Source organism: Leptonychotes weddellii, chromosome 12 (assembly GCF_054177405.1).
Source record: "Leptonychotes weddellii isolate Sample4059 chromosome 12, ASM5417740v2, whole genome shotgun sequence".
Lineage (NCBI taxonomy): Eukaryota > Metazoa > Chordata > Mammalia > Carnivora > Phocidae > Leptonychotes > Leptonychotes weddellii.
Window position 1 is genome coordinate 93,068,979 of NC_138380.1, and position 26,112 is coordinate 93,095,090.

Sequence of the window (26,112 nt, forward strand, 5' to 3'; positions counted from 1 at the left end):
GCTGTTCTTGGCTGTGGGAGGGCACGCAACCACCGCTGAGAGCCAGGGCAGCCTTCTTTGGTCTGTCCCGCTATAGACAGAATTGAGTGCATCTTGATTCTGCCAGTAGGTGGGTAAGTTCTGGGTTTCTCCTCTTGTCAAGGTTTGATGGGAAGGGGCGTTTGTCCCACTGATGGGGCAGGTAGAATATCATTGGCCAGAGGATGGGCCAGCGGGTGGCGGCTGCAGGGAGGATTTCCGTGCTGCTGTGTGACAATCACAGATACGTCATGGTCTAGGGAAGTTGTTTTTAGAAAGTTTGGCTACATTCAGGGAATTTTGATATTCCTCCCAATACTACCCTGCTTCTATTCTGAAATTCTTGCTTTCTTAGACTGTATGACATCGTTACCACAAAAACCGGAGGGGCGGCGCGGGGGGTGGGGGGGAATGGTCGTGGTGAGGCCTGGTTTCCAAGCAAAAGGGAATGAAGGTTGCTATCGATTGACTTTAAAATGGAAAGATCATCTCGGATTATGTGGGTTAGGACAGGGTCATCTCAAGGTTCATTAAAAGTGGAGGCAAAAGGTCGCCATGGTGAGACGTGAGGACTCCAGCCTCCGTCGCTGGCTCGGGGGAGGAAGGAAGTGGGCCATCGGGCAAAGGGCAAGGCAAGGAAGGAGTCACCCGTCTAGAGTCTCCAGAAGGGAGTGCAGCTTGCCCACGTTCTGGTTTCAGCCCAGCGAGACCCCGCGAGACAACCGCACAACCACAGCATACATGCGGGCTGTTTTATGCCCCTGGGTTTACGGGGAATGGCTGTGGCAGCGACAGGGAACCGAGGGTCCTCATTGTTCGCTAAGCTGTGCGGGTAACTGATGGGCACCCACAGGCCCGCCCGTGCCCCTGGACCCCGTGCTGGCTCCCCCCAGGGCCGCCCCCGCCGGGCACGCAGCTTCGGAGGGCACGGCAGGTGCCGGCGCAGCTCCTAGGGCGAGGCTGCTAAAGGAAGCGCGGACTGAAGGGAGAGCCGGGAGCCGCCCCTGGGCACGAGCAGCGGCGGCGGCCAGCGAGGGCACCTCCCGGAGACCCCAGGCCCTGCGCCCCGCGCAGCCGCGGAGCGCCACCCGGACGCCGGAAGCCCAGGCTCCAGCACTTCCGGGAGGGGGCGGTGCCCGCGAAGCTGATTGGTGGTGGCGTCCCACGCGCCGTCGCGCTTCCTGCCGTGCGTGCGCGCTGTCCCCGGAGAGTCGCGGCATGGCGGACCCGGAGGCGTTGGGCTTCGAGCACATGGGTCTCGACCCCCGGCTCCTGCAGGTACCCGGGGGTGCTGAGCGGCCGGGCCGACGTGGCTGGGGGTGGCGGCGGGGCGGCGCGCTGAGCCGCGCGTCGTGTCTCCTAGGCCGTCGCCGACCTGGGCTGGTCACGACCCACGCTGATCCAGGAGAAGGCCATCCCGCTGGCGCTGGAGGGGAAGGACCTGCTGGCTCGGGCCCGCACGGGCTCGGGGAAGACGGCCGCCTATGCCATTCCCGTGCTGCAGCTGCTGCTCCACAGGAAGGCGGTGGGTCGCGGCGGCGGGGTGGGGGGACCGGGGCTCCCGCCGGCCTCGCACCCCGAAGGCCGGCCCGGGATGCCGCTGTGCTCAGTGCTGCGGGCTGGGGTTCGGGTCGCCTGGCTCCGGTGCGGCGCTGCTGTCATCCTTCTTGGCGTCTTCTCGAGCGCGTCCTTTTTTCTTCTTCCTGCTGTAAAAAGCGGGCAGGTCTCCCGGTTTTGTTTGTAGAATTAACGTGAACGTCCAGCGCTCTAGGTGTTGGATTTTCAGTAACGTGCTAACCGCGGAGTTGTGTCTTTTGAGGGTCAGTGCCCGGGGAAAGAGCCCTCTGTTCTACCCTCTGTTCTGTTCTGGGGAGGGTGGCAGTCAGTGAGGGGTTGGTGGAAGGCCCCACCGTTCGGTCAGATTGTCGGGGGCCTTAGGTGGCCCTGAGGACGCGGGCTGGCTGGCTGAAGTCTGTCATTTGTGCTCTTGCAGACAGGCCCTGCAGTAGAGCAGGCTGTGAGAGGGCTCGTCCTGGTGCCCACCAAGGAGCTGGCTCGGCAGGCCCGGTCCATGATCCAGCAGCTGGCTGCCTACTGCGCTCGAGACATCCGGGTGGCTAACGTCTCCGCTACCGAAGACTCAGCCTCTGAGCGGTGGGTGAGAGCCATGGGGCCGTAGAGGGGTGAACCTGCACAGGGATGCAGGATTGGATTTGCTGGGTTTGTGTGCAGTAAACGGGGCCGCTCGGGGTGCGGTGTGAGTTGCTGCATACTCTCCAACACGGAGGTGTTGCCCACCTGCAGAGCTGTGCTGATGGAGAAGCCCGACATAGTTGTGGGGACCCCATCGCGCATCTTGAACCACTTGCAGCAGAACAGTTTGGTCCTGCGAGACTCCCTGGAGCTGCTGGTGCTGGATGAGGCTGACCTTCTTTTCTCTTTTGGTTTCGAGGAAGAACTCAAAAGTCTGCTCTGGTAAGGAAGGGGAGTGTGCAGCTGTGACTAGACACTAGGGCCTGGAGCTGGAGGCTGACCGGCTCTGTTTTGTTCTAGTCACCTGCCCCGGATTTATCAGGCTTTTTTGATGTCGGCTACCTTTAACGAGGACGTCCAAGCACTCAAGGAGCTGGTACTCCATAATCCAGTAAGGGCGCTACGGAAGCATCGGGGCCCCTGACATGTAGCCCCCCTGGTTCTTTTTTTTTTTTTAAAGATTTTATTTATTTATTTGAGAGAGAGAGAATGAGAGACAGAGAGCAGGAGAGGGCGGAGGGTCAGAGGGAGAAGCAGACTCCCCGCCGAGCAGGGAGCCTGATGCGGGACTCGATCCCGGGACTCCAGGATCGTGACCTGAGCCGAAGGCAGTCGCTCAACCATCTGAGCCACCCAGGCACCCACCCCCCTGGTTCTGAGGCACTAGAAGCTGGTGGTCATCAAGACCCCCCCCCATCCACCAGTCTGCAGTCGCTACATCATTGCAGATGTCTGCTGGCATGGTTTAAACACGCTTCACCTAAAGGCTGAAGCAGGGACCCCGAGAGTCAGAAAGGCTGCTTTGAGTGGCACGGCCAAAGCTCTTGTGTTCGTGAACTTGGCTCTCCTGATAGCTTGCTGCTGCGGGGCTTCCCTCCTCACTTACCCTGTGCTTCTCTGTTCTGTGCCTCCAGCACATTGTAACCGTACGTCCTCTGCGCAGCGTAACGGCTGGGCACTTTGAGTTGTCCCGTCACCCAGTGGGAAGGGACGCGGGGTGCCCTGGTTTGAGCCAGCAGCATGCAGCGCCTTTTCTGTCTCCTTCTCTTTCCTGATCACAGGGCTCTTTCCCTGCAGGTGACTCTCAAGCTCCAGGAGTCCCAGCTGCCGGGGCCAGACCAGCTGCGGCAGTTCCAGGTAGTCTGTCAGACACAGGAAGATAAGTTCTTGCTGCTCTATGCCCTGCTCAAGCTGTCATTGATCCGCGGCAAGTCCCTGCTCTTTGTCAACACTCTGGAGAGGAGTTACCGGCTGCGCCTGTTCCTGGAGCAGTTCAGCATCCCCACCTGCGTGCTCAATGGAGAGCTCCCGCTGTGCTCCAGGTGCACCTGGCCTGACCCCTCGGCTGAGACATGGGAAGGGGAGACGCAGGGGGTGCTCCTGTGTCTTCAGTGGGCGGTGGAGGCTAGGCTGTGGGCTCGACCGATTCTCACTGGCTTTCTGTGTCGTGGCTCTGAGATTTCTGCCGTTGCTTCGTTTTCAGCCGAGGAGCTGAGGCACGAAGGTTATGCAGGAGCAGAGCTAGAGAAGAGGGAAGAGTCAGGGTGACGGTTGTAATGATGTCGGGGGGGGGAGCCTCCCACTGGCTCTGGGGGCTGAGCCTTCCTCTTTCTTGGGCTGTAGGTGCCACATCATTTCACAGTTCAACCAGGGCTTTTACGACTGCGTCATAGCGACCGACGCCGAAGTCCTGGGGGCCCCGGTCAAGGGCAAGCGTCGGGGCCGAGGATCCAAGGGGGACAGGTGAGTGCTGGTGTTTCCCTTCCCCAGTGCACTGCAGGGAGGCTGTTTCTCAGTCTTTTGGAAGGTGGTGAAACCGGATGCCCAGAGCAAGGGGTCCAGCGTTGGGGCCTGGCTGCTGGTGGGGCCTCGTTTGGCTGCCAAAGTCTGGAGAAGAGCAAAGGGCGCGCGTGCACGTACCCTGAGGCAGCAGGAAGGGCCAAACGTAGTGGGTTGTTGGGGGTCGTCCTGCAAGGGGAGATGTGCAGCCTGTGCTGGACACGCAGCTGTGACCCATGAGGAGGAGGTTTCCGAAGCAATCGGGAGCCCCAGTCTCTGCCTGCCCAACAGGCTGTCTGGCTAGGGGTGGTTCTCAGGTTGTCCTTTGGTGCGGTGAGTTCCGTCCTTCCCCTGGCATTGAGGTCAGGGCGAGGGTTCGGCCACCCCTGCTACCTCAGCTTCTGAGATAGTTCTGATTTTAGGGTGTTCAACCTGTTAGACTTCTCCGATCTTGTGGAAGGCTTTACTAAGTGATTTTGCTGATTAAACGGCTTGAGATCGCTGGCCTGGAGGAGGGGTGGTCAGTCTGATGTTGGGACGTCTACCCACAGGGCTTCTGATCCGGAGGCAGGCGTGGCCCGGGGCATAGACTTCCACCACGTGTCTGCTGTGCTCAACTTTGACCTGCCCCCCACCCCTGAGGCCTACATCCATCGAGCTGGCAGGTGGGAGAGCTGGGGCGTGGTGGGCAGGCACCAGGACCTCGGGCCCTGGGCCAGAGATTCAGGCTGGGCCGTCTGTTCCTGCAGGACGGCGCGAGCCAACAACCCGGGCATGGTTTTGACCTTCGTGCTGCCCACTGAGCAGTCCCACCTGGGCACGATCGAGGAGCTGCTCAGCGGAGGTAAGAACCCCCGCGCTCTCCTCCCACAATGCCTTAGGCCCAGTGGCGGTGAGATAGCACCTCCCGCTCAGCCCCGCCCTGTGCCTTCTTCCTGCTCCATCCTCATCCCTGCTTCATGGGGGCAGGCAGGGTCCCCCACAGATGAGCAAGCCGAGGTCTGGACTCGAGAGGCAGAAGGGCTAAGGAAGGGGAAGAGGTTTTGGGAGATGGGGATGGGGCTGGTGGTGTCTCCCAGGGACCCTGGGAGAGGGAGCCCAGTGGGGGGCGGGGGGGTCCTTCCCTGAGTCCCCAGTTGCCAGGCCCAGGTCCGGGCGCCCGCTGGGCCTTCCAGAGGTGATGCTGAGGCAGTTGGCGCTGTTCCAGGGCTGTGGGCAGCGGCTGGCAGAGGAGGCGTGGGTGGGGCTGCCCACCAGCCAGGAGGCTCCCCAAAGGGGCCTCAGTCCTGCTTGTGTTGGGGGTCCGGGAAGGACCCTGTGGGATTGCGCAGAAGAGGGGCCGGGACGCTGCTTGGCGGGAGCGCGAGGGCTGCTGCTGCGCTGAGACACCGGTTTGTCACGGATGTCGAGTGTCCAGAGTGGCCGTGGGGGAGGAGAGTGGGTAGGTGGGCGGGTTCTGAGGCTGCTGTGACGGGCACCCAGGGGACGACGGGCTGCCCAGCCACAGCGTGTTGGAGCAGCTGTCCCGGGCTGCGCACGAGACCCGGCTCTTTCACTATACGTGCTCCTCGCAGGGAAGGCGTGGGCTGAGTGTTGGGCTGCTTCGCCCCAGGAGGGCCTGCGGGGGCCTCTGAGCAGATGGCCTCCGGTAGACCTTCCTGAACCTTCAGGGGACCCTCACTGCCCTGCTCTCCACAGAGAACGGGGCCCCTGTCCTGCTTCCCTATCAGTTCCGCATGGAGGAGATCGAGGGCTTCCGCTACCGCTGCCGGGTGAGTGGGATCTCGTGGTTGGGGGTGGGGGAGTCCCCCTGGGTCAGACCCCCGCCGCTGAGCACTCAGGCACAGGGAGGACAGGGCAGCGCCCCGCCCCCCATCCTGAGCTTTGGTGTCCATACCCAGGATGCCATGCGCTCAGTGACCAAACAGGCCATCCGAGAGGCGAGGCTGAAGGAGATCAAGGAGGAGCTTCTGCACTCAGAGAGGCTCAGGGTGAGGCTCAGCATCCGTGGCGGACGCAGAATCAGCGCTGCGGAGTCTGTCCTCAGCACACGTTGCCGTGGGGGGGGGCTCCGCGTGGGGCCGTGAGGAGAGTGTGTGGGGCGTGGCTGCCTCAGGAAGGGCAGTGTCCCCGCAGACGCGGCACCTGAGGGAGGGGGGAGGGCACAGCGCACCTGCCCAAGGGCCCCCGCAGAGCCACAGGAGGCAGACTGACCCTGCCGTGTGCCCGTCTCCCCCGCAGACGTACTTTGAAGACAACCCCCGGGACCTCCAGCTGCTGCGGCACGACCTGCCCTTGCACCCTGCCGTGGTGAAGCCTCACCTGGGCCACGTCCCTGACTACCTGGGTGAGCAGACGGGACCTCGGAGCCTGGGCGGTCTGCGTGCACACAAGCACACACGGACACGTCTGCTTGGATGTGTGGGCGTGGGCCCCCGGGGTCCGTGGAGACGGGGACCCCCTCTGCTGGGGACACGTCTGCTTAGATGTGTGGGCGTGCACCCCTGGGATCCGTAGAGACAGGGACCCCCTCTGCTGGGGACACGGGAAGCAGGCAGTACGGAGACCCCTGCGCCGCAGGTGCGGGCAGAGTCGGCTCGGAGGCCGGGTGCTCCTGCTGCATCAAGTGGTCAGGCAGCCGTGGGGGTGTGGAAGGGGGCACGGGCGGGAGGCGCTGTCGCCCCTGCAGGAGGACATGGGGCCAGTCACCAGCTGAGGCTGGGGTGGGGCAGGTGGAGTCTGTTGGCCCCATGGGGACCAGGGCACCCCTTCCTCTGTCCCGTAGGAGTGAAGTCTCTGGCGGAGTGTGAGGCCGGGGGCCTCGGGGGCCGCAGATGACAGTGCTGACAGGGCGTCCTGAAGGGGGTCGGAAGGTCGTGGGGGGGGAGGCGTACCGTGTGGGATGAACCAGTAACCGGGCCGTGTCCGGAGGAATTACACAGAGACTCGTGTTTTATTTTATTTTATTTTTATTTTTATTTTTTTAAAGATTTTATTTATTTGAGAGAGAGAATGAGATAGAGAGAGCACGAGATGGGGGAGGGTCAGAGGGAGAAGCAGACCCCCCGCTGAGCAGGGAGCCCGATGCGGGACTCGATCCCGGGACTCCAGGATCATGACCTGAGCCGAAGGCAGACGCTTAACCAACTGAGCCACCCAGAAGCCCCGAGACTCTTGTATTTTAGCAGTGTTTTTTTTTCTTAGAAACATGCGTATGTTTCTTTTCTGCCGCGTGCTTACTGCAGCCGGCTTAAAGGCAGCAGGGGAGCGACTTAGCCCGAGTTTCTGCGCTCTCGCCCCGGCGGTGGCCATTCTTGCAGCCCTGGGCACGTCGGACGTGGGGCTGGTGTGCCGGACCCTGGTCAGAATTGGGGCGGCTCGCTGGGCGCAGCTGGAGGAGGTGGGCTGCGAGGGGTCGTGGCAGCTGCTGAGTCTGTGCCTTTTCTAGTTCCCCCTGCTCTGCGCGGCCTCATCCACCCTCACAAGAAGCGGAAGAAGCTGGCCTCCAAGAAGGTCAAGGTATGTACCCCAGGGCCTTGGCCGTGCTGCGGGGCTCCCCTCCTCCCTCATCCGTTGTCATCAGGGTGCGCACGCACCTTGCCTTTGGGAGGGAGGGGAAAGGCCCTAAGGCCTGGCCCCAGACTCTGGGGTTGAGGGGCAAAGTCGTGGGGGCCGGACACTCCCTGGGCCACCCCCAGGCAGCTTCAGGAACACAGGATGGTCTGCTTTTCTGTCCTCACTGCCCAGGCTCTGCTCCAGGCGGTGGGAGGAAGAACGTGGGTGTTTAGTGGGCCACAGATGGTGACAGCGGCAGCTTTTGTCCTCGACTCGTGGCCTGCAGGGCCTTGCCAAGGGGCCACACCTCTCACCTCCCTGAGTCTGGGCAGACAGACGTCTGGTGCGCCCAGCTAACCTGCAGCTTTGCCCTGCAGAAGGCCAAGACCCAGAATCCCCTGCGCAGCTTCAGGCACAGAAAAGAGAGAAGCGGACCCACAGCCGTGCCTTCCTGAGGTCGTCTGCACAGCCTCGCTGGCTCCCTGGGCCCCTTCCCAGGCTGAGCGTCGAGCAGGGTGCGGGCGCCAGCTTCCCACCCTGGCTGGACTGGATTCCGGAGCAGGCCCGCGGTGCTGCCCTGCTCACCTAATAGACTCCAGCCGTCCTGACTCGGGCTTCCTGCAAGTAGGAAGGGATACCCGTCCCTGGGAACCTTGGGAATTAAACGGCTTCCCGGACGCTTTCTGCCTGGTGTGTGTGGCGGCCGCCTGGCCAGCAGAGGTCAGCTGTGAGGCGCTGCCGCAGCTCATCTGGGTCTCTGGCCCAGCCCGCTGCTGGCCAGACTGACCAGCCTCCCTCCCCCGAAGCTCGGAGACGGTGAGCCTTCCCAGCTAGGAGCCCCATACCTCCACGTCCAAATCCAGGCGTCTCCGCCCCCGAGCCAGGGGGACCGGCTCCCGTGTTCCCGCCCCGCTCCCTGTAGGCTTATTTGTGTGTTCTGTATGCGCGGGCGTGGTGGTGGGATGCGTGCACTCACTGTTGGATGCTCCTCACTGAGCCAGCAGGTCCTGGTGTCAGAAGGCAGGGGTCTCGAGGGTGCGGAGTCCTGGCATTACCGTCACCTGCTTATGGGCTTTGTGAGGAGGCTGTGCTTCCCGCTTGCTGTTCAGATGTGATAGTGCTTGGGGTGGGTGAGGTCTCAACATTTCCCGCTCCTGTTGTGTTTGAGGGTTTCTGGGTAGCCGCGGTTTGCGACGGGGTTGCTCAGGCAGGGCTCTGCTAGCGAGCCCGGGTGGGCCACTGGGGTTTCAGCAGGTCTGGAGCCACCAGGCTGCTGGGCTTCAGTCCCCAGTGGACCGTCCCACCTGCTCTGTGAGGCAGGCGAGGAGCCTGAAGATAAAGAAATGGGCAGGTGGTTTTCAAGCAGAGGAGCACCCTGATCAGATAGGCCAGCAGCCGCGGTGATAATGGGTGGGAGAACACCGTGTTCCTAGAAATCTCTGGACCCAGAGCACAAAGCGCTCAGGCGCATTTCCGACTAGCTAACCCCCGCATCTGCTGAGGATCGGTGACTCAGGGGCGCTTGCTGCTCCAGGCACTTTGGTCTCCGGGCGCAGTGGCAGGCAATCAGGTGGAATTCGTGCAGGGAGGTGCCCCTGCCAAATGCTTGCCTTCTCTCTCCGCCCCGCCACCGGGAGGAAGCGTCAGGATGTCCTGCCTCACCGGTCTGTGGAGTGGATCACAGCCGTGCGTACCTGGAAAACAGCAGTGCTCATCCTCTGGGGAGGGGGCCAGGCACTGCTGGGCAGACACCCTCTCAGGATAGCAGCTCGGTGTCTGTTCGCCCACCAGCCCACCCACAGTCCCTGCGGCCAGGCCAGGAGCAGCCACACTGGCAGCTCTTCAGTGTGCTAGCCCAGCCTGGCTACCAGGGAGGCCCCTCACTTGTCTCGGCTTCCTCCCGGGGTCTCATCTGTGAGCAGGGTAAAGTGACCCACGCCAGCGATCCTGTGTTGGGACACGCCATGAGGTCAGGCAGCCTCCACGCCCCCGGGGGTGGCTCTACGCAGGGTGCCCCTCAAACTTGGGTGCACGCCCCAGTCATAGAGGCCTGAATGCCTACACACCCATCCCATTCTACGGATTGGGAAGCTGAGGCTCGCAAAAAGCAAGCCAGGCCAGTGCTACCCGGCTGAGGGACATGCAGGGCCCAGCCAGCAGGTCCTGGGCAGGGCCCCTGCCAGGGGAGGCCTGAATGCCTACACACCCATCCCATTCTACAGATTGGGAAGCTGAGGCTCGCAAAAAGCAAGCCAGGCCAGTGCTACCCGGCTGAGGGACAGAGTGGACGCCGCTCTGGAACCCTAGGTGAGCGAGCTCCGCTCAGCCCTGTCCCATCCCTTCTCTGAGCCTCATCTTCATCTGTGAGGTGCAATGATGAAGAGTGTCCCACGCAGTATTTGTGATACACTAAGAAATTATTCATTATTTATCTGAGATCGATATCTGGATGGGTGATCTTGGCTAAATTTGGACGCGCTCTTGCTGGGGTGCATCCTCCTCCAGCGAGTCTTGCTGACTCCCCGCCTGGGCTGGGCACCCTCTTCTGTGTGTCCCTAATACTGCCTTGACCCCACGAAGCTCGTCTCTGGCCTGCTGTCCACCCTGGCCAGCGAGGCCTGGAGGCAGGGGTGGGCCAAGTGCCTTGCTGCCCAGCCGGGACTCCTAAAAGGATCAGGCTCTTCCCTGAGACTATCCCTGGTGCCTGAGGCTCTTCACTATTTCCAGTTAAAAGGAGAAAGACGAAAAGGATGTACTGACCAGGCTGGACTCTGCCCCCTGACACAACAGCCTGGACGCACCCTACATGTCCCCTCTGTGACTCAGGGTGGAGACTGTGGGGCTGCCCCAGGCTGGGGCTGGTTGCCAAGGCTGTTGGTTTCTGGTGAAGTCAGAGGCCCATCCCTTCCTACACTCATCTGCTCCCTGGACAGGGGCGGTTCCCCCACCTGCGGACCCTGCTTCAGACCCCTTCTCGGGGCTCCTTTGGGTCTTACAGCTCACCATCCAACTCATCGGCCCCAGAGGCGGTGGTGCCCAGAGGGACCACCATGGACGGGGGCCCCCGTGAAGACACCCACCCAGCTCACAGGGCTGGTAAGAACGTGAGGAGCCACATGATGCTTGTCAAGTAGAGAATAAGCATCTAGGTTCAGCTTTCCAGACCTTGTCCCCACTCGGCCTGGACACCTGGCTCCAATCCTGACAGCCCCCGCTTGGTGGTTTGGCCTCTGTGTTCTTAGCCCTGCCCACATCTTGGCGTATTGAGATCTAAGATCTTTTCTGGGTCCTGGAGGTGGGCCAGAGGTGCTTATGGAGGCAGCAGTGAGGGGCAGATTGTCTGGGCTGCCCACTTGCCCCTTCCAGGGAGCTCTTGGGAGGGATCTGGGGTATTGTCCATGGAGGGGTTCTATAAAGCACACTGCTGGCCTCTGCTGGCCTCAGGCCTGGGTCACCCTCTCCGTGGGCCTGCAGGCCCTTCCCCACCTCAGCAGGGCCTGGAGAAGCAGCTTCCCAAGATGCTGGTGGCTGCCCCACCAGGAAGCAGGCACAAAGGACCAGACAGCCTGACTGCTGCTGAGCTCCAGGGACAAACAATCTAATGTGTTCACGGAAATGTTTAGATTGGACCCTTACACGTATTAAGGATCCCTGCCCCCTGGAACCAGGAACTTAGCCTCCAGGAGCAAAACACAGAGGGCAACAGGCCAAGTGCTATGATGGCTGGAGCAAGGGAAGCCATCTGGGGCCTGGGGTGGTGATTGAGGTCCCCACCATCCCCCCACTGATGGAGGATTTGGTGTGAGCGGTGCAGGACCGGCAGGAATTGGGAAAACCTGTGGGGTCGCAGCAGAGCTGGGAGGAGGGGACCAGCAGGGTGCATGGAGAACAGTGAGCAGATTAGTGGGCTTAGCTTCCATAGGCCTGTGGTTCTTGGGACGCCTGGGGGCCTCAGTGGGTTAAGCATCTGCTTTCGGCTCAGGTCATGATCCCAGGGTCCTGGGATTGAGCCGGGAGCCGGCTTCTCCCTCTGCCTATGGCTCCCCCTGCTTGTGTGTGTGCTCGCTCTCTCTCTGGCAAGCCAATAAAATCTTAAAAAAAAAAAAGTGGGGGGACTGGTTCTCAACCAGGGGTGATATGCACTTGCAGGGCGTCTGGCAAAGAGCAGAGACAATTTAGGTGGTCCCTCTGGGGGGCGGCGCCACCGACGTGTACTGGGCAGCAGCCAGGGATGCCGCTGAAACCCTCTGGACGCCCAGAGCAAGCCCCGCGCAGAGACACCCAGCTGGGGAGGTTGAGGGCCTGCAGAGCAATAGTAGTGGGTGCACTGGAAGCCAGGCGGGAGGGGGCGGCGGTCTCCCTGCATGTGACTTCAGAGTGCACACGACTGCAGTGACAGACGCCAGATGGCGGGTGGACACGAGGGGTGGCTTCTTTCTCAGGTGTCCGGAAGGCTGCAGACCATCACTCTGCCATTAGAGGCCCAAGTTCTTCCATCTCCTTTGCCATCTTTTTTTTTTTTAAGTGGTAAAACATACATAAAATGTATCGTCTTCGTCATTTTAAGTGTGCGGTTCCGTGGCATTGAGCACACTCACGTTGCTGTGCGGCCTCCACCGTCCGGGTCTAGAACGTTCTCATCTCCCCGAACGGAAGCTCTGTCCCCTTGAAACCCCAGCCCCCCGTGCCGTCCCCTGGCGCCGCCCACTCTGCTCTCCCTGTGGATCTGACCGCTCTGGGGACCTCGTGCACGCGGAGTCACGCGGTGTGTCCTTCTGTGACCTCCTTGCACTCAGCCTCACGTCTTTGAGGTCCATCTGTGTAGGAGCTTGCCAGACTTCATTCTGTTCTGTGGCTGGGTAGCAGTCCGTGGCATCCGTACGCCACGTTTTACCCCTTCCGTTGACGGCCACCTGGCTTGTCTCCGGCTTGCGGCTGTTGTGAATAATGCTGCCATGAGCGTTCTACGTTGAACCTTTTAAGGACCTGCCACACGGCGTTCCCACCAGCAGTGCCTGAGGGCTCCCATTTCTCCACGTCCTTGACAAGGCTTGGTATCTTCCATTGCTTTAGTAACAGCCTGATGGGCCTGAGGCGGTATCGCCCTGTCATTTGATTTGCATTATCCTCGTGACTAATGATGCTGAGCAACATTTCATGTGCTCACTGTCTTCTCTGGCAAGAAGTCTGTTCAAGTCTTTTGCCCGTTTCTAAATTGAGTGGGTGGTTTGGCTCTTGAATTTCAGGTCCTCTTTATATATTCTGGATATTAATCCCTTATCAGATATGTGTTTTGCAAATGTTTTCTCCCATTTTGTGGGTTACCTTTGCATTTTCTTGATGGTGTCCTCTGATGCACAAAGCGCTTCAACTTTGATGAATTCTAATTTATTTTTTCTTTTGCCTGTGCTTTTGATATTCTAGCATAGAAACTATTGCCAAATTCAACATCATGAAGACATCCCCTTTCTTCTCAGAGTTTTACAGTTTTACCTCTTTCATTTAGATCTTGATCCGTTTTGAGTTAGATTTTGTCTGTGGTGAGAGGTAACAATCCAACCTCATTCTTGTGTATATGAACATCCAGTTTTCCCAGCACCTTGTGTTGAAAAGCCCATCCCTGGTCTATATGTCTGTCCTTCCAGTGCCACACTCATTTTGAGAACTGTAACTTTTTAGTAATTGTTGAAATAGGAAGTATGAGTTTTCCAACTTTGTTGTTGTTTGTCAAGATTGTTTTGGATATTTGGGGCACCTCAAGTTTCCATATGCATTCCTGCAAAAGCGTCCTTGGGATTCGGATAGGAACGGCATTGAATCTGTAGATCGCTTTGGGTGTCTGGACATCTTAACAATAAGTCTTCCAGTCAAGGAACATGAGATGTCTTTCCATCATTTGTGCCTTCTTTAATTTCTTTCAGTGATGTTTTGTAGTTTTCAGTGTATAAGTAATTTACCTCCTTGAATTTATTCCTAACTACTTGATTCTCTTTGATGCTATTGCAGATGGAATTCTTTTCTTAATTTTCTTTTCAGATTGTTTACTGTTGGTGTATAAAAATGCAACTCATTTTTGTGCAACTGATATTTTCAGTACAACTTCCCTGAATTTGTTTATTAGCTCTGGTAACTTTCTTGTAAAAATTTTCGAGATTTTCTTTATATAGGATTATGTCATCTGTGAATAGAGATAGTTTTACTTCGTTTTCTCCAGTTTGGATGCCTTCTGTTTCTTACCTACCTGATCTGGCTAGAACATCCCGTACGATGTCAAATAGCAGTGCTGAAAGGCATCTTTGTCTTGTCCTGATCTTAGGGGGAAACTCCCAGCCTCTCACCATTACGATGTTTGCTATGGGATTTTCATAGATGTCCTTTATCACGTTGAGGAAGTTCCCTTCTATTTCTAGTGTGTGGGGTTTTTTTAAAGATTTTGTTTGTTTATTTTAGAGAGTGAGAGTGGTGGGGGAGGAGAGGGAGAGGGAGGAGGAAAGAATCTCAAGAGGGAGTCTTCTGCTCTGAGTGTGGAGCCCAACATGGGGCTCGATCTCATGACCCTGAGATCATGACCTGAGCTGAAATCAAGAGTCAGATGCTTAACCGACTGAGCCACCCAGATGCCCCCTATTTCCTGGTGTTTTTGATGATGAAAGGGTCTTTGATTCTGTCAGATACCTTGTATGCATCAGTTGAAATAACTATGTGACTTTTCCCCTTTATTCTATCAATGTGATCTATTATACTGATTGATTTTCTTACGTTGCACCACCTGTGCATTCATGGGATAAATTGCACTTGGTCATGATGTAACAATCCTCTTATGTGCTGTTGGATTTGGTTTGCTAGTGTTTTGTTGATAACTTTTGCATTTGTGTTTATAAGGGATATTGGCCTCATGTTCTTTTCTTGTGATGCCATTGTTTGGCTTTATTATCAAGGTAATGCTGACCTCATAGAATGAGTTAAGAAGTGTTCCCTCCTCTTTGGTTTGTTTGAAGAGTTTAAGTAGGATTGGTGATAATTCTTCTTTAAATATTTGTTAGAGTTCCACAGTAAAGCCATCTGGTCCTGGGCTTTTATTTGTTGGAAAGGCTCTGGTTACTGATTCATCTCTTAACTATTGTAAGTTTGTTCAGATTTTCTATTTCTTCATCATTTAATCTGGCAGGCTGTGTGTTTCTATAAATTTATCTATTTCATGGAGGTATCTAATCTGTTGTTTGTAGTATGCTCATGTTACCCATTTTATTTCTCTAAAATTTGTTGTAATGCTTTCTCTCATTTTTGATTTAATTAATTATTTGAGTCGTCTCTTTTTTTCTTAGTCTACCTCAGTCCTTTAGGTATCAATTTTATTGTTCTTTTTGAAGACCTAACTCAGTTTCATTGATTTTCTCTGTTTTCTGTTCTCTATCTTGTTTGTTTCTGCTCTAATCTATATTATTTCCTTCCTTCTGCCAGTTTTGGGTTTAGTTTGTTCTTGCTTTTCTAGTTCTGTAAGGTATACAACTAAGCTATGGATTTGAGATGTTTCTTTCTTTTGAGATTTTTTTTTTTTTTTTGGTATGCATTTATAGCTATAAAATTTCCTCTCAGCACTGGTTTCCCCTAAGTTTTGGTATATTGTGTTTTCATGATGTGGGTCTGTATTTATCCTACTTGAAATTCATTGAGCATTTTGGATTTATACATTCACATCTTTCATCAAATTTGGGGGAGTTTTCAGTCATTTTCCTTTGAATAACCTTTCTGTCCCTCTTCTCCTTCCTCGACTCCCATGATGCATATGTTACTTTACTTGATAGTGTTCTGAAGTCCCTTAGACTGTGTTCACTTTTTTTCATGCCTTTTTTTTTTTTTTCAATTTCTGCTCCTCATGACTTGTTTGGTTCAATTGTTCTGTCTTTGAGCTCATGGATTCTTTGCTCTGCCTGCTCATACCTGCTGTTGAACCCTGTAGTGAAGGTTTCATTCCAGGTGTTGTATTTCTCAGCTCTAGAGTTTCTTTTTGGTTTCTCTCTAGGTTTTCTATCTTTTGTTGATAACATCATTTCATTTATACGTGGTTTTCTTGGCTTCCTTTAGTCTTTGCACCTTTTTCCTTTGCCTTATTGAGCGTATTTTAGATGGCTTTTTTAAGTCTTTGTCTATGGGCTTCCTTGAGAATGGTTTCTATCAATTTATTTTTTTTCCTTTGAATGGACATATTTTCCTTATTTTTTTGTACACAGTCATTTTTTTGTTGAGAACTGGACATTGGACTATTATAATGTGGTAATTCTGGAAATAAGATTCTTCTCCAGCATTTGCTTTGTGTTTGTTTTTATTGTTGAAGGCTGTAGTAGTCTGTTAATTTTGATACTTTTCCAAATTGCGTTTGCAAAGACTATTCCTTGTGTGTGTTCACTGTAGTCTCTGCTCCTTTAACTCATATTCAGCCAATATTTGGCAGAGGTTTCCTTAAATACCAGGAACTGAACAAACAAAATGTGTGCATGCGCGTGCGCATGAGCACACACACACACACACACACAGGAAAACAAACAAACAAACCCCTTCTTTCCCGCCTTTTCAGATTGGCTCAGTGCTGGAGCTCTCTTTTAACATTTAGTGAGGCTTGCTGTGAGCCTCAGGATCAGCCAGGGTGAAAGCTCTAGGTCTTTGCAGGTCTTTTCTGAGTATTTGTCTTTTGCTGTGCATGCATGGGGCTTTCTAAATACCCCTGTATACACAGCTGCTTTTGAATGTCCTAACTTTCCAAGCTTCTCCTCTGGGCTTTAGATAATCCACTGTATGTCTCCACCCATAATCCCTTGCCCCAGCTGTCTTTTATGAACAGCGGCTGCTGCTTTGCCCACTTGAGTCCTGCATCAGGTAAAAAAGAGATGAGTGCCTTGCATCAGCCCTTTAGGTTCCTGAGACAGGGGAGAACATATATACACAATAATGTGCAAAGAAGGCTGGCTCTGCTCCCTCTGATTAGAAGGACGGAATTAGATAATTGTGCTGCCATCAAAACCAAGGCCTCCACCAAGCCAGGGAGGGAGTGGGGCAAGGGTGAGCAAAAACACCACAAACTTTCCCACTGTTTTGAAGATGTTATTTTTCTAGGTTGAGCCTTTGCTTTTTGCTGTGTAGACCTTTGATTGTTTTCCAGAGCTCCCATGAGGTTGGTTCTGACAGTTCTTACTGTCTTTTGCAGGGAGAAGGGGCAGAGGGAGAGAGGGAGAGAGAGAATCTTAAACAGGCTCCATGCTGAACATGGGCTTGATCTAACAACCCAGAGATCATGAACTGAGCTGAAATCAAGAGTTGGGTGCTTAACTGACTGAGCCACCCAAGCGCCCCAACTCTTTTGTTTTGTTTTGTTTTCTTTTCTTTTTCAATGTTTCTGTGGGGAAACAAGAGCTTGGAGCTTCCTAGTCCATCACTTTGCTGATGTCACTCCCTCTGCAATCTTATACATCCTGCCATTTTCTTCATGTTTGATGCCTCAAGACCACAAGACGGTTGCTATTGCTCCAGACATCCCATCTATGTGTAGGGCCGTGAGAAAGAAGGAAGACTAGAGTACTGGGCCAGCTGCATACATACCCTTTAGTGAGGAAAACAAAAGCCTTCATGTTGGGAAAAGAGGACTCTGGGAAGATGGCGCAGTTGGACGATTGCACTGGCAGAATCTTTCCAATGTAACTGTTCTGTAACTCTGGAGTTGGTTGAAAGCTTGCAACTTCCAGGGGAAATTTGCAGTTAATTTGGTCAATTTCAGCTCTCAGCACAGTAGCATTTACCCTCTTGCACTCCTAGACCCCTGGCAGGCATTATGCACACAATCTGGGAGCAGCTTGCACACAGCTTGTGGGAGCCACAGTGGGCAAAAAGAACCCTGTCCTCCAAATATCAGAGATCTCTGCTCTGACAGCTATTGCTGCTTCTGATCATGGAGGTGCAGACACAGGGGCAAGCGGCCGGTTATTGCTGTTGCCACCCCTCCCCCATTGTTGAGAGCCTCTCCTGTCCAGCTGAAGTGACTTCCAGGGGATCTAGAGGGCCAGGGCACCTTCATTCCTCCACTTCATTTTTTGCTTTTTCCCCTTTCAAGAGCTAGACGTTAAGAATTGGGACATTCAAAAACAAGTGCATATACAGGGAAATTAGAAAGTGACTGTGCACATGCCCAGGGAAAGCCTCAGAAAAGACCTGAGTAGACATTACATTCTTGCCTCAGGCTGATCCTTGACACAGAGACAGCCTAAGGTAATCAAACAAACCCCAATAAAAAGAATAACAAACCCAATAAACTGTAGAAGGAAAAGAAGCTGATTTCCAGAGTTATCTCATTATTAGAGTCAAATGTCCAGTGTGCAACTACAATAAAAATCACAAGGCATACAAAGAAACAGGAAAGGATGGCCCATTCAAAGAAAAAAAAATCAGGGCGCCTGGGTGGCTCAGTCATTAAGCGTCTGCCTTCGGCTCAGGTCATGATCCCGGGGTCCTGGGATCGAGTCCCGCATCGGGCTCCCTGCTCGGCGGGAGGCCTGCTTCTCCCTCTCCCACTCCCCCTGCTTGTGTTCCTGCTCTCACTATCTCTCTCTGTCAAATAAATAAATAAAAATCTTAAAAAAAAAAAAAAAAGAAAAAAAAATCAACAGAAACTCTGAAAAAGACCTAATGGAAGACATAGTAAGCAAATACTTTAAAACAACTGTCTTAAAGATGTTCAAAGAACTAAAGAAAGATGTAGAGAAAGTCAAGAAAATATTGTGTGAACAGAATGGAAATACCAATAAAGAAATAGAGAACCTAAAAAATAATTCTGGAGCTGAAAAGTACAATAACTGGAATGAAAAATTCACTAGTGGAATTCAAGGCAGATTTGAACAGGCAGAAGAAAGAATCTGAACTTAAAGACAGGACAATGGGATTTACTGTGTCTGAGGAGGAGAAAGAAAAAGGATTGAAGAAAAGCAGATGGAGCCTAAAGGACCTGTAGGACACCAGCAAACATACTAACACACCCATCATGGGAGTCCCAAAAAGAGAAGAGAGAAAGGCGCAGAGAGAATATTTGAATAATGGCTGAAAACTTCCCAGACTTGATGAAAGGCATGAATATAGACATCCAAGAAACTCAGTGAACTCCAAGATGAACTCAAAGAGACACACACCAGGACACATTACAGTCAAATTTACAAAAGCCAAGGAGATAATCTTGAAAGCAGCAAGAGAAAAAATCATCTCATACAAGGGATCCTCAAAAAGATTATCAGCAAATTTCTCATCAGAAACTTTGGAGGCCAGAAGGCAGCAGGCAGATATATTCAAAATGCAAAAGAAAAAATAAGTATGAACAAGAATCATATCTGGAAAAACTGTCCTTCAAAAGTAAGGGAGAAATTAAGACATTCTCAGTTAAACAAACCCTGATGGAGTTTGTAACCACTAGACCTGCCCTGTGAGAAATGCTAATAAAGTTCTGCAAAGTGAAGTGAGGTCACTAGACAGTAACTTAAAGCCATGAGGAGAAATAAAGTTCTCAATAAAGGTAAATACAGGGGTAATTATAAAAGCTATTTCATTGTAACAATGGTTTGTACTTTCACTTTTTGTTTTCTACATGATTTAATAAACTAATAAATTTAAATTAAAAAACAATGATTAGTTAACAATTAAAAGTCAGAATATCTTGTTTTGTCAACCCAAATCTTGTTTTCTGCATAATTTAAGAGACTAAGGTATTTTATTTTTTTTAAAGATTTTGTTTATTTGAGAGACAGAGAGTGCATGTGAGAGCACAAGCAGGGGGAGGGGCAGACAGAGGGAGAGGGAGAAGCAGACCCCCCGCCGAGCAGGGAGCCAAACCCAGGACTTGATCCCAGGACCCCGAGATCATGACCCGAGCCGAAGGCAGACGCCCAACGGACTGAGCCACCAGGCGTCCCTAGAGACTAAGGCATTTTAAAGAATGATAAGCTTGTGGGCGCCTGGGTGGCTCAGTTGGTTAAGCGACTGCCTTCGGCTCAGGTCATGATCCTGGAGTCCCTGGATCGAGTCCCGCGTCAGGCTCCCTGCTCGGCAGGGAGTCTGCTTTGTCCTCTGACCCTATCCCCTCTCATGTGTTCTCTCTCTCTCAAATAAATAAATAAAATCTTTAAAAAAAAAAAAAAAGAATGATAAGCTTATGTTTTGGGCACATGATGTATAAAGGTGTAATTTTATGATGTCAGGAACTGAAAGAGGTGGGGTAGAGCTGTAAAGAAGCAGAGATTTTGTATATTTTTGAAATTAATCTGGTATAAATTCAGATCAGAGTGTTATAACTTCAGAATGTTAAATGTAATCCCCATGGCAACCACAAAGAAAATAGCTATAGAATATACAGAAAAGGAAATGAGAGAGGAATTTAAACATGTCACTGTAAAATAAAACTTAAAAGAAGACAGGGATGCAGAAAATGAGGACAAAAAGCTATAGGGTATATTGAAAACAAATGACATGAAGTCAGAATGCACACTGACAGAAGTAAGTCCCTCCTTTTCTTTTCTTTTTTTTTTTAATTATTAGAGCATGAGCTGGAGGTGCAGAGGGAAAGGAAGGGAGAGAATCCCAAGCAGACTGCATGCAGAGCATAGAGCCAGACACGGGCTTGATCTCATGACCCTGGGATCGGGACTTGAGCTGAAACCAAGAGTCGGATGCTTAACCAACTGCACCATCCTGGTGCCCAGTCCCTCCTTTTTAAGTTACTACATTTAAAGTACTTTAAATGTAAATGAATTAAACTGTCCAATAAAAAGTCAAAAGTTGACAGAATGGGTAAGAAAATATCCAACTCTGCTGTCTACAAGAGACTCATTTGAGATCCAAATAAACCCACAGGTTGATAGTGAAAGGATGGAGAAAGATATTCTATGAAAATGTTACCAAAAGAGACTAGGGGTAGTCATACTAATACCGGACAAAATAGACTTTAAATCAAAAAGATTACAAGAGGGACGCCTGGGTGGCTCAGTTGGTTAAGCGACTACCTTTGGCTCACGTCATGATCCCAGGGTTCTGAGAATGAGCCCCTCGTCAGGCTCCCTGCTCAGCAGAGAGTCTGTTTCTCCCTCTGCCTCTGATCCTCCCCCTTGTTCGTGCTCTCTTTCTCTCTGACAAATAAATAAATAAAATCTTAAAAGATTACAAGAGACAAGGAAGGACATTATATATTAATACAAGGTTCAGCACAGGAAAGATTAGTGTGTATAAACATTTATGCACCTAATGACAGACCATCAAGATCTATGAAGCAAAAATTAACAATTGAAGGGAGAAATAGGAAGTTCTATAACAATAGTAGGAGAGTCCAAGACCCCCTCTTAATAATGGGTAGAACATCCAGACATACAGTAAGAAAGGAAATAGAGGATGTGAACAACACAATAAACCAACTAGATCTAACAAATACAAAGCACTCTGCCCACCAGCAACAAAATACCCATTCTTCTCAAATATACATGCCATTAAGTCACAAATTAAATCCCAACATTTAAAAGGATAGATATTATATGGTATATCTTCTCTGACCACAACTGGATAAAGTTAGAAGGAAAACTGGAAGATTCAAACTTGTGGAAATTATACCTCACACTCATAAACAACCAATGGCTCAAGGAACAAATCACAAAGTTAGAAAATACTTAAAGATTGGGGTGCCTGGGTCACTCAGTCAGTTGAGCGTCTGACTCTTGATTTAGGCTCAGGTCATGATCTTGGTCATGGGATCGAGCCCCGTGTCAGGCTCTGTGCTTAGCGGGGAGTCTGCTTGAGATTCTCTCCTCCCTCTGCTCCTCCCTCTACCCTATCAAAAAAGGAAGGAGGGAAGGAAAGAAAGAAGAAAGAAAGAAAGAAGAAAATACTTAAAGATAAAATAAAAATACAGCATACCAAAACCTAGGGTATGTAGTGAAAGCAGTTGCTAAGGGGGAAATTTACAACTATAAATGTTTACATTAGAAAAAAGAAGGATCTGGGGGCGCCTGGGTGGCTCAGTCGTTGGGCTTCTGCCTTCGGCTCAGGTCATGATTCCAGGTCCTGGAATCGAGCCCCGCATCGGGCTCCCTACTCGGCGGGAGGCCTGCTTCTCCCTCTCCCACTTCCCCTGCTTGTATTCCTTCTCTCGCTGTGTCTCTCTCTGTCAAATAAATAAATAAATAAATCTTTAAAAAAAAAAAAAGAAAAAAGAAGGATCTGAAATCATCATCCTAACTTTTCAACTTAAGGAACTAGAAAAAGAGGAACAGGCTAAACCCAAAGTTAGGAGGAGGAAGGAAATAATAAAGATAAGAGCAGAGATCAATGAAATAGAGAGTAGGAAAATAGTATAGAAAATGAATGAACCCTAGGGATGCCTGGGTGGCTCAGTTGGTTAAGCATCTGCCTTCGGCTCAGGTCATGATCCCAGGGTCCTGGGATCAAGTCCCGCATTGGGCTCCCTGCTCAGCGGGGAGCCTGCTTCTCTCTTGCCTCTCCCTGCCTCTCTCTCTCTCTGCCAAATGAATAAATAAAATCTTTTAAAAAATTGAAGTGGAGGAAACACTTTTAACCTACTTTAAAAGGCTAGCATTCCCCTGATGCCAAAGCCAAAGACACTACTTGAAAAGGAAACTACAGACAAATATCCCTTGTGAATATTGATGCAAAAATCCTCAACAAAATACTAGTGAAAAGAGTTCAGCACATATTAACAGAATTAAACACCATGACTAAGTAGGATTTATTAAACAAACGCAAGGATGGTTCAACATGCAAAGTCAATTGGTGTAATACGCCACATCAACAAAATGTAGGGGAAAAGCCCAACAAGTTTACTATTTACGACATCTCAGTTGATGGAGAAAAGCATTTGACAAAATCCAACATGCTTTCATGATAAAAATACTCAAAAGACTATGAGTAGAAGGAATATCTCAACATAATAAAAGTCATCTACAAACAAGCCACAGCAAACGTCGTACTCGGTGTGAGACTGAGAGATTTTCCTCTAAGATCAAGAATAAGATAGGGATGCCCACGTCACCACTCCCATCGAGTGTAGTACAGCCAGAACAGTTAGGGGAGAAGAAGAAAAAAAAGGTATCCAAATTGGACAGGAAGAAGTAAGATGGTCTCTGTTTGCAGATGAAATGGTCTTATATGTAAAAAACCCTAAAGATTTCACACAAATACCTGTTAGAACAAATAAATTTATGGGGCACCTGGGTGGCTCAGTTGTTAAGCGTCTGCCTTCGGCTCGGGTCCGGATCGCAGGGTCCTGGGATCGAGCCCCGCATCGGGCTCCCTGCTGGGCGGGAAGCCTGCTTCTCCCTCTCCCACTCCCCCTGCTTGTGTTCCCTCTCTCACTGTGTCTCTCTCTGTCAAATAAATAAAATCTTTGAAAGAAAAAAAAACCAAATAAATTTATTTAGCAAAGTTGCAAAGTCAACACACAAAAACCAGTTGCATTTCTATACAAGAACAATGAAAAAACTGATAAGGAAATTGAGGAAAAAATTCCATTTGCAATAGCACCAAAATGAATAAAATACTTAGGAATTAACTGCACCAAGGAAGTGAAAGATCTATACACTGAAAATGAGAAAACATTGCTGAAAGAAATTAAAGGAGATGTAACTGGAACAGAACACCATGTTCATGGACAGGTTGGAATAGTTGATATTGTTATTATCCAAAGTGAGCTACTGATTTAATGCAATCTCTATCAAAATCCTAATGTCATTGTTTGCAGAAATGGAAAAATCTATCCTAAAATTCGTATTGGAATCTTAAGGGACCTCAAAGAGTAAAAAAAACAACAACAAATTCTTGAGAAAAGAACAAAGTTGGAAGGCATCACATTTCCTGACTTCAAAACTTACCACAAAATAAAAGTAATCAGGGGCTCAGTCAGTTAAGCATCTGACTCTTGATTTTGGCTCAGATCATGATCTCAGGGTCTTGAGATCAAGCCCTGCATCGGGCTCTGTCCTGGGTGTGGAGTCTGCTTTAGATTCTCTCCCTCTGCCCCTCCCCCTGTTCTCTCCCTCTCTAGAAAAAATACAGCAATGAAGACAATGGTGCATAAGACGGTGTTAGGGACCAATGGGATGGCACAGAATAAGCAGCCTCTAAGCAAACCCTTGCATATATGGTTAAATGACCTTTGACAAGCGTGCCAAGACTGTTCAATGGAGAGAGGACAGTCTTTTCATGAAATGTTTGGAAAAGTGGATATCCATTTTGTGAAATAATGAAGTTGGACCCTTACTAACACCATATACAAAAATTAACTCAAACTGGATCATAGATTGTAGGAGCGCCCGGCTGGCTCAGTTGGTGGAGCACGTAACTCTCAGTGTCAGGATCGTGAGTTCAAGCCCCACATTAGGCATGGGTCCTACTTACAAAAAATAAGAGATAAAACTATAAACTCTTAGAAGAAACCAGGGCAAAAACTTCGGGCCAGGGGATTTGTCGGTGAGTCATTGGCTATGACATCAAAGACACAGCAAATCAGCAAATTTGATGTCGTGAAAGTTCTAAAACTTTGTGCATCCAAGGTCACTGTCAACAGCATAAAAAGGCAACCTACAGGAGAAAACATTTGCAAGCCACATACCTGATAAAGGATCAATATCCAGATTTTATAGACAACACCTAAATGCACCAGCAAGAAACAATCGAACAAAACACCCACTCTGATTACAAAATGGACAAGGATCTTGAATAGACATTTCTCCAGGGAAGATGTATGAATGGCCAGTGAGCACATGAAAGACGCTCAACATCGCTGATCATCAGGGAACTGCAGATGAGAACATTAGGATGGCACCACCGAAACAGCAGCAAGGCGCCTGTGGAAGGTGGGAAAGGTGGGGGTGGGAAAGGGTGCAGCCACTGTGGGACACGGTATGCTGGCTCCCCAAAAAGCTAAAAACAGAGTTGCCAATTGACCTGGCAATCCCACGGCTAGATACATACCCCAGAGATCTGCAGCAGGGTCTGGAAGGCAAGCTGCACACCCATGGTTGTGACATTATTCACAGTAGTGAAACAGTGGAAGCGCCCAGGCGTCCATCAGCACCACGTGGTCTGTCCACGCCACGGACTAGCATTCAGCCTTAGGAAAGGGATTTCTTTTTTTTCTTTTTAAAGATTTTATTTATTTGACAGAGAGAGAGACACAGCGAGAGAGGGAACACAAGCAGGGGGAGTGGGAGAGGGAGAAGCAGGCTTCCCGCGGAGCAGGGAGCCCAATGCGGGGCTCGATCCCAGGATTCTGGGATCATGACCTGAGCCGAAGGCAGACGCTTAACCGACTGAGCCACCCAGGCACCCCAGGAAAGGAATTTCTGATGCCCGCTCCAGCAGGGATGAAGCGTGAGGACCTTCTGTTCGGTGCAATAAGCCGGTCCCAAGAAAGACAAGGACGATTTTGGCAAATATGCTCCACTAACACAAGAGGTTAGTACTGGGGGCTGTGGGCACATGACGGAGTGTATGGGAACTCCTGTAAACAGAAGACTGCTCCAAAAAAAAATGACACTTATTTAAAAAAAAAAAGTCTTCACACTGTCCAGAACCAGATCACGGGGCCACTGGCAGCTGCAAAGGAGGCTGGGAGGGCAAAGAAGCATCTCTTGCCGGCACTGTGGATGCAGGCCTTCGGCAAGTAGCATCAGAGTTCCAGACCCGAAATCTCACCCTGCAGTCTGGCGCCCAGGGAGTCCCCACAGCGCACCCGGGCTGGTCAGACGCAGACCCAGCCAGGTGTCGTGCCCAGGCCGCCTCTAGCTGAACGCCACAGCCTGACCCCTACCTCTCAGCCCAGACTTCGGACTCTCCGAAGGCCCCCCCCCCCCAGGAGGGGGCAGGGCTTGCCTGGGGCAGACTGCCTAGCATCCGCCAACCTGGACCCCAGCAGGCTTCTCTGCCCGCCGTCTCCTGAGCTGGGAGACTGGCTCCCGTTCACTCCTCTCTGGGCCGGAGCGGGCATACCCCATGTCCCTCGTCACGAAGGAAAAGGGAAACTGAGGCCTCCAGTCTGACAACAGAGACCGCGCACCGTGAAGGCGAGGCTGCTGACTGGGGCGCTTGGGGATTGCTGGTGTCAGCGGAAAGCATTTCAGTTCCGGGCGTCAATCGTCTGAGCCCTTCCCCCGACACTGTGAGCTGCGCACTTAGGGCATAAGCCTGGCGCCCATTGGCACGCTGGTCTCCTCTCTAGGATCTTGGGTCTGAATCAATGCAAGATCGAGGAACTACAGTTGGGCACAAAGTCACAAACCCAAAACTAAGGCATCATAATGACTTACTGGCACCAACTGGCCTCTGGCTCCAGGAGCTGGATCTGTTGCTCTGCAGGGCACGGCCCGGCGGGAAGCACACAGACTGTGGGGAGCACGTCCATCTTCTGCTCGGGGTCCAGCTGCTGCTTCAGCTTGGCTGAGTTTCCGCTAAGACCCCGGAGACCACACAGGCTTC

At 51.6% G+C, this 26,112-nt stretch overlaps 1 protein-coding gene across 2 annotated transcripts; it reads left to right on the forward strand.

The window, feature by feature from the left end:
- The first annotated feature begins 1,164 nt into the window (after positions 1-1,164).
- Positions 1,165-8,285, forward strand: DDX56 (DEAD-box helicase 56). Of its 2 annotated transcripts, none has more exons than XM_006736421.3 (14): positions 1,165-1,296; positions 1,382-1,543; positions 2,012-2,172; positions 2,323-2,493; positions 2,572-2,662; positions 3,349-3,593; positions 3,895-4,014; positions 4,602-4,715; positions 4,800-4,894; positions 5,749-5,822; positions 5,952-6,041; positions 6,292-6,397; positions 7,499-7,569; positions 7,983-8,285. In XM_006736421.3, exons 1-14 carry the CDS (start codon positions 1,237-1,239, stop codon positions 8,058-8,060), a joined length of 1,638 nt encoding a protein of 545 aa, XP_006736484.2. In that variant the 5' UTR covers positions 1,165-1,236; the 3' UTR covers positions 8,061-8,285. The 2 variants fall into 2 exon arrangements, with proteins under 2 accessions (XP_006736484.2, XP_030887196.2); XM_031031336.2 differs by lacking the exon at positions 7,983-8,285 and adding an exon at positions 7,798-7,975.
- Positions 8,286-26,112: the final 17,827 nt, after the last annotated feature.

Bases quoted from the DNA above. Each gene is read 5' to 3' on its own strand.
- DDX56 (XM_031031336.2), top strand. From the start codon at position 1,237: ATGGCGGACCCGGAGGCGTTGGGCTTCGAGCACATGGGTCTCGACCCC. The intron at 1,297-1,381 runs GTACCCGGGGGT...CGTGTCTCCTAG, and splicing joins TCGACCCCCGGCTCCTGCAG to GCCGTCGCCGACCTGGGCTG. The intron at 2,663-3,348 runs GTAAGGGCGCTA...CTTTCCCTGCAG, and splicing joins AGCTGGTACTCCATAATCCA to GTGACTCTCAAGCTCCAGGA.